The sequence below is a fragment of the Harpia harpyja genome, chromosome 17 (genome assembly GCF_026419915.1).
Source record: "Harpia harpyja isolate bHarHar1 chromosome 17, bHarHar1 primary haplotype, whole genome shotgun sequence".
Classification (NCBI taxonomy): Eukaryota; Metazoa; Chordata; class Aves; order Accipitriformes; family Accipitridae; genus Harpia; species Harpia harpyja.
In genome coordinates, this window is record NC_068956.1 from 15796236 (window position 1) to 15804506 (window position 8271).

The 8271-nt window shown below is 40.1% G+C and overlaps 1 protein-coding gene across 1 annotated transcript; it reads right to left on the reverse strand.

The window, feature by feature from the left end:
* Positions 1-791: 791 nt before the first annotated feature.
* On the reverse strand, positions 792-7462 carry LOC128153505 (stromelysin-1-like). Its single transcript, XM_052812925.1, has 10 exons — positions 7301-7462; positions 6909-7153; positions 6293-6441; positions 6066-6197; positions 5093-5254; positions 4279-4498; positions 2996-3129; positions 2306-2465; positions 1341-1444; positions 792-1127 (listed from the first exon to the last, which is right to left on the reverse strand). Exons 1-10 carry the CDS (start codon positions 7403-7405, stop codon positions 1027-1029), a joined length of 1512 nt encoding a protein of 503 aa, XP_052668885.1. The 5' UTR covers positions 7406-7462; the 3' UTR covers positions 792-1026.
* Between the last annotated feature and the right edge of the window lie 809 nt (positions 7463-8271).

The following is an 8271-nucleotide window of genomic DNA, read 5'->3' on the forward strand; positions in this document are numbered from 1 at the left end:
GGGGGACCTAAACAAGGTGGACGGAGGAAGAGCATGTGCTTTTGTTTGTGTCTCACCACTCTTCCTCTGGAGGATTCACTTCTGGTAGTTACATCTAAATCTTGGGGTTTTTTTCTTATCACTTTGGCTTGTTTGCTGTAGGAAGTGGTTCTCATCAGTGGTTTCTTGTCCAGCATTGAACCGTCAGCCCTGACTCCGTTCCCATGGCACACGGTCACAGCTCAGCAGGGATAATGCCCTGACTCCCTGGGGCCCTGTGACCATAGCTTCATCACTTCCCACCCTGCCTGCATGCTGCCTCCATCCCCAAACTGGACACCTACCCTTCTCTCTGGTTGCTCATGTCCTGCTGTACCAATGACTGTGCCCACCAAAACCGCCCACAGTGGCACTGGCGCACGGGTCCTCTCAGCCCATTGCCATGTTCCCCATCTACCAGAAGGCAGCCATCCCCATCCCTGCCCTGATCCCTCTCTCCCCATGCTGTGGAGCCATGGCAGGTGAGGCCACAGCCACCAGTCCCTCCACAGCCTTTCCCACACCTTCGCGTAGGATGTCCTCCTACCTCTTCCGCCTCCACCACATTGTTCTTGAGTGTCTTCATTTCCCTCCTCTGTGCCCCAGGTCTGTTGAAACTGCCCAGCTACTTCTGCTTCTCTTTAACTTCCCCCTTACAGACACTGAGCCCGGCTAAAAATGGTGGTGGAGTCCTGGCGCTGTTCAGGCTTCTGTGTAGTTATATCAGATGCCTTGTCTCCAGCGGACTGAACCAGAACAAAAGAATGCTGCCATACTCGAGCAAAATACTTTATTACTCAAAAACAACTTGATTAATAAATAGTTGGAAAACAAAATAAATTAAAACTATACATTAAGTTTTACATTTTTAGGGTTTTAAATTAGAATTATCAAAGGCCATCATTTCAGACTCAGATGCACAGTAACAGCTGAATGATATTGTTTATAGAAGGAAAATGAAAAAACATTTCTGGTACAAATACAGCCCTGCACCATCACTTAATATTTCTAGCAATTAAACCAGCTGTTGCTCTTCATTATACGGATGAGTTTCTTGTTCTTGATGTCAACCTCATACTGGTTTGATCCATGGAAGAAGTAGAAATGTCCTAGAATTGGAAGCACAAAATATTGCCAAATTAATATTTCCTTTTTGTATGCCTGTTGATATACACTTGCTATTTTCTTGGGTGATTTTAAAAATATATCAGAACAAACATTTCAGATAGATATATATATGTGCGTGTATTTGAAACATATACTTTTTTGGCTTTGGTTGGTGGTATTTTGTTTTGGTTTTAATTACATTTTAATTTATTTACCATTTTTCTGAAGGGCAGCATCAACTGTGCGGTCAATTCCTTGGAAGTCAGCTGCTATTTTTCTTGGATATTCCCTTTCCATTGATTGGGTATTTTCATTGTAACTAAATAAAGAAATTGCATGAAAACAAGAAACAAGTAAGTGATATTCAGTGTTGAAACCAGGTGGAATTTTTTACTAAATAAACCTACTCTCAGCTGAAAATTCAGTAACTGCAAACATCTGTGATATCATAGAACTGTATAAATCTTGGCTGTGTGAATATTTACATCTTTACTGGCCTATGCAAGGCTGTTTTCAGAACATCAGACTAAATAGTTCATTTCCATTCCCTGAGACTAATAATAAAGCTGGATGGGGCTTATACTAAGTAATAAAATTAAATAATTATTTAAACTAAATATTTTAATTTTATAGCATTCAATCTATGAAGTGACCCCATGGGTGAAATGTAAACTTCTGGTGTAATAATACTTTTTCAAGATAATATTACAGATTAATTATTAGGGCTAACATTACTGCTTAGCTGAACTGTTTCTTAAAAAGTAATTATTTTAGTCTCCTTCCATAACTTTCTTGATAGATTTGTCATTTATAAATTTCAGAGAGCACTTCTGTCCCTTAATAGCTACTGAATGAATACATGACATGATGACAAAGTCTACTCACATTATCTTTTTATACTAAGTTCACATAATACTGCTTCCTAACAAATAAACAAAGCTCATTTGTCTGTTAATCACAAACTGGTAAGAGTAAATGGATGTTGTCTTTATGTCAGGTGTTAACGACTTTGTTCTATGAAAAGACGTGAGTAATTGTCTCTGAGTTTCAGCTTTATGCTGGCTGAGAAGGCTGACAACAAGAGGCCATGAACTTACTGTACAAATACTAATATAACTTGACATTTTAAAAGCTTGACATTTTTTTATTATCTGCTGTACAAAAGAGGAATGAGCCTTACCTCCAGTACTTGTTGCCTACAAAGAAATAAGTTTTCTTGGTATTTTGATCACGAACAGCTGCATCGATTTTCCTGACACTGGTGGGGAAGCCCAGGTTCTGAATAGTCTTGGGGAAGCCTGGCTCTATACTGTAGCCACTGACAGCCCAGTACTGGTCATCTGCAGAAAAAACAGAAAAAGTTAGTAGGGATTCCTGTGGAGGCTGAGCTTCCTTTCATCAAAGCCCCAGAGCTTTCTCTGTAGCAAATGCCAGCAAATAGCACAGATGCCCAGCTGAGAACATGACCCTCTAAGGCGCTCAGAAGTTTGAATATTTCAAAGCTGTTGGATTTTCCAGTTTTTATAGTTGTTAAGAGTTACTCAATAGTTAAAGCTCAACATATTTTCTAGGTGTGTTTGGCACCTTTAAAAATGTGTTTAAATAACAATGTAGACAATCAATTTTGTCTCAGGTATGATCTTCTCTCTCACTGACAAAAAAAGAGTAATATATTGTACAGGGCTGTTGTGAAGCAGCATTAGTTAATGACAGTAACAGCATTTTCAAAATGAAAATGGATTTAAATATTAAGAATATCTTCTATTAGTATTAGTATAATATTACTGCCATTATTATTACATAACATTAGCAGTACTACTATAACTTTATTCATTCATAAAAAGGATTAATGGAAATATAAGAGAAATACCTTTAAAAAATATCACTCGATCCTTCTTGTCAACCTCATAAGCAGCATCAAAGCCAGATGCCAGTGACGGCCAGAACGAGGAGATGGTGTCATGTTCAATGTCTGAGAAATATGGACTTTTGCGCCAGACATAGCTGATAGAAATGAAAATAGCACTGTTTCATTGTCTGTTTTTTACTAGGAGATGGGTAGCCCAGATTTAAATCCTACTGTCTGGGTGCTGGAGCCAGTCCTCCCTATGAGGCAGAGATATCACCCCTTTTGGGATGCAGTGCTTCACTTTGCCCTGCTCTCTCATAGACATTTGCCCTTTACTACAGGTTGCTCTGAGGCCACAGAATGGTTGAGGTTGGAAGGGGCCTCTGGAAGTCATCTTGTCCAAGCCCTCAGCTCAAGCAGGGCCACCTAGAGCTGGTAGCCCTGTAGACCTCTCCACTGGCACCCTGATGGCTTGCCCAAGACAAAATGTGATGTCTGTGGTAGTGCTGACAGTTGAAGCTTTCTCTTCACCATGCGCCATGCAGATAGGCACAGCTGCATTCTTAATTTCGTTTTGGTTACAAATGTCCATTAAACATTCTTGAGAAACATGTCAAAACCCAATTTAAGGAGGAACTGCTCCTTCCTCCCCTTCCCTGAAAATTATTAAGTTTTTAGGCTACAATTCTTCATCATGTGTTTTAGAAGGGAATCAAAGGAAGTTTGTTCAATCAAAACACAATTACCAACCCAAAAAGTGGATGAAACCCTGGGTCTGACATGCTGTTCTCCCTCACCAGGGTAGATGTGCCCAGCCAACAATCCTCTACAGTGCCCAGTGTCAGACCATGCCCAAAAAGTGGACACCTATAACAGTAGGGGGTCCCTACAGACAGTACTGGGCAGTGGTCCAGTGCAGACTCCTAGGTCAGAGTGCCACCAAAAGTCACCAGTGACATTTTCCACAGCTCCCTGACCCACACATGGGATGGTGTGATGAGGACGGTGCTGCATGCAAAGCAGCTGCAGGCTGGGGAGTGACACTGGGATTATTCAGCCTTGGACAATTTTAACAGACATGGGTGATGATATATGATGGCTTAAAACATTTTACTCACCTGTCAGTAAACCACGTTACTCACCCAGTCCAGCTGGGCTAGTAAAATTTTGCAAAGTTGCCTTAATACTTTCAGAAAGAAATATCTTCCTTTGTAACCAAGGGAAGATGAATTCCTTGAACTGAACTTTATGCTTTGCTTTTGTGAGTCTCACAAAAAGGTGTTGCTAGAAATGAAAGCACTTACCTGCCTTTGAAGAACAGTATTTCCCCACGGAGAGTGGTGATCGCATCAAAAGTCAAGTGAGGGTCACAGTCCTCTGGTCTTGTGGGGGTTTTGGAGGGTGTTGTTCCTGTTGGTTCTTCCCGAGGTGACATTTCAGTTGGTGCTTCTGCAGGTGTCATTTCAGTTGGTTCTTGTGGGTGAAAAGCTATTGTAGGAAGTGCAGAAGATTCCCTGGGGGGTCCTTTGGGAAACAGGTAAGTGTAGAATTGGAAGGCGAATTAGTGTGTTCCATGTTGCAGAACTTCAGGATGTACCATATGGAGCCAAATGCATAGGTTTCTTAAGGTTAAAACTCAACTAGTAAATTAATGCCAAGGAAAGTTCCTGGGCAATTTAACTTGGCTACCTGTGCTGCTGACTGTTAAAATGGCCTCTGGCATTGTTTTGCCTTGACAAGCCATTGGTATCTCAAACTGTATGTGCTCAGGAGTTAATGTAGAGCAAACACCATTTCCAAAAGGCAGTTGTGCATGTGACCACCCTTTTGCGGAAGATAAGAGAGTTTAATACTACAGACATGGGCTATTCCTCTGGTATCATTGGAGAAAGGCTTTTGGACCTTTTGACTTACTGGCATGGATACAGCCCACATTCCATTTTGCAGATGTAGACTCTTAGCCACAAAGAAACCAAAAGCTTTGCCGCAAAATAATATCAGGAAATTAAACCTCAGTATCCTTCTTGCAGTAGAAAGTTTAGTATATTTTAGCTGTTTGGTAAAATTAATTATAAATGCTTATCCATCATCCACCAAAAAAAGATGTTTCTTGCTTACCATAAAGGGCCTGAATGCCATCAATATCATCCTGAGGAAGCCTGTAGTCCCTTGTATCCCTGGCCATATATATAGGATACATCAAAGCACCGAAAACATTGGAATGACCAAGACCTAGTGAGTGGCCCAACTCATGAGCAGCAACAAGAAATAGGTTGTATCCTAAAAAAAATCCAGCACAAAGAACAAACACTAAATAAATTTTCTTATGTGACAGTGGGATACAGGTGCCATCCTCTCATGCACAGTATATCGTTCGCGGTCTTAATAAAACAGCAAAACCTAACTATGTCCCAAGTTCTCTACCTTCCTGGAGGAGAAATTAGTTTTGAATTATAAACATTTATTTCTTACAGGGAAACCAATCTGGGGACAGATCAAAGTTTCTTTAATGTTAAAAATGGCTGAAAACTGGGTGAGAACATTTTAGTCATCTGGTCAGATTTTGGGAATCATAAATGACATAGAATTCACCTGGTAACTACTTCACAAAAACCAGTAACATGTAACATCATCCCTGGACATTGCTGGAAACCAGAACACACCACTGTTATATTTAATTATATTTACCAACAAACTCAAGGGTTTTTTTCCTTTGCAGAAGTTAAATATTTGAATCACTCTAAATCGGAAAGAAAAAAAAAAAAGTGAGAGCTGAATATTACATCTTTTAACGTCATTACCTGAGGGTGAAAATTCCCTGCCTTACATTGTCATGATTACCCAATATTTCTGTTTCATGCTAATCTTATTTCCTTCACTGGTGCTGTAATTACAGGCTGTGCATTGACTTCAGGGGACCATCATGACTGCAGCCCAGGTAAAAATATGCAGAATCATTTTACTGAATTACACCGACATTTTACATCTCAGTAAATACTGAAACTACTGCCATGGGATTTGTGACTTTACAGTGTCTTCAAGACAACACTGTCTAATAAAAAACAGGCAATGCAATATTAAGGTTACCTACCATTATAGGTAGTAAATTTTGTCCAGTTTTCATCTTCGTCAAAGTGGGCATCTCCTCCTATCCCACTGCTGGGGGGGTAGGCATGAGCCAGAGTTCCACCTGGACCATCAAAGGAATAGAAGTCACCGTGAACTAAAAAAAAGTGGGAAAAAAAGTGACACTTTTCATCATTTCTCTAAGAAAAAGTGACAAATATTTATCATTTCCAGGCAAGGGGGTCCCCTTACATCCAGCTGCAAAGGAGATCATTATATCTGCTTGACCACTGTAGAGCCTGGTGAATCTCAAAGGGGTGACACTGCTCCAGAGCTGGAAGGCTTTTGCAATTGCTTCCTCTACATCAGCTTGTAGCATGTCTGGAGTGTAGTTCAAAATCCTGTGAAATAAGTAGAAAGGAATTAAAAGCAACCAGATCACATGTGTCTGGGGCACATAGTATCAGGGTCAAATATTTTAATTAGTGGTTATTATTATTTATGTGTCTCAAGTTGTTTATTTTCAAATTATTTGCTTACATAACAGAGGAAATTTTCACAGTTTTCTTTCATGTCTTTCAGAAATCCTAACATATATGCTCTTCACTATTCTATCCACTGAGTATATTATTTAGTAGGCTGTTAACTAACTAATGTAAACTCCTGGTTTGGTATTTTCTTCACTGTTTGGAAGCCTAAAGCAAAGGATATAAATAGCCCCCACATTCATGGCTCTTTCATCCTGAATGGGGCTTTTATATAGAGAAATACAGGAATAAGTAGTAAAGAACCTGTTGGCCTTATTTCTGCCTAGCACTCACAAAGCTTCCCAGTGGTTTACAGAGAAACATGCTTTAATGTATGTTACCGATATGTCACATCTTCTTTCTTCCACCTAGGGCTGTGTGGGAAGGTGCTGTATGAACGGACATCTGGTATTCCACATCTAGGCTGCTTCATCATGTCCAGCGTCTTATGGTTCAGCTCCCCAGTCACCTCTAGCCCAAAGAATGACTGCATTTCTCGGATTTTGTCAGCCATGCGATTGAGGTTCTTTGCTTTAAAGAGAGAATTTTTCTCTTCTTTAAAATCATAAAAATTTTCCAAATATTTCTGATGGGAAAGAAAAAGCAACAGTTTAGAACATAAATGTTTCTCTTCAAATGCAGAGAGTTGTTTATAAATATGCTACAACACCAATACATCACTACATTCATTTTCTCCATAAATTATTTCCTAAGTTCTATCTGTAGTCCTTACCTTAGCAAATTGCATATCTTCTTTTTCCTTTTCTGGAACCACTGGGAAAGCACAAGAACATGCAACATATAGTAACCCAAGGAAAGGAAGGGTCTTTGTCTTCATCTTTGCTTCCCTGTCCTATCAACCCTTACTAGACGACCTCTCAAACTCTTCTTCTTATATCCAAGGCTTGCCAGTGTTTCTCTATTTATATCAGTTGTGTGCTTGCTGAAGTCAATAACTGCATGACTCAGTTTATAACATCCTCTGATTTCCCACAGAAACACAGAAAACAAATTTGGTTTTAGAAACAAGCTAACACATGACAATTCACCTTGCCCGAAAACCCCTGATTTCGCAATCATATTATTGGACAGTATTTTTTTTCTTCATTCCTAAACTGGACCAGTATTTTAAACTTACAAGAATCTAAATCTGTAATTGGTTACCTGAATAAAAATCACCTCATTTTGCAGAGGTGTTAAAGGGACCTGGCTCTTTGTGAGGGACAACAATCTGTACTTCCTTGCAGCATGTGATAAGAGACCTCCTGAAACCGCCCCTCAGATTTCTCAGTGTGGCACCCATGCAGGACCTCAGCATGTCAGGGACGAATCCCTTCCTTTAGCCCATCTTGTCCCTGATCATTTTAGTGACATAGCTGATTATACAAATGACTCATTTATCTCTTCTCTTGAACCTGAGATCCCAGCATGGTTAGAGAACCATCACCTGTGCTGCTACCTGGCCTGTGTAATCACAGATTTATGGCTGCATCCTCTTGTTCTCCCATACTCGCCCCAGTCAACCCCCACACCACAATGTAAAGGTCTCAGTAGGGCACCTCAGATCATACATGCTGATCTGCATAGCCTATCAGCCAAGGGCATTTTCACAACTAAAGAAGAAATGGCAGAAATTGCCCTAGAGAACTACAGGCACCTTGGGTGTGCGGAGGTCTTCAGAGGAACTTTTTAATACGTCTCCAA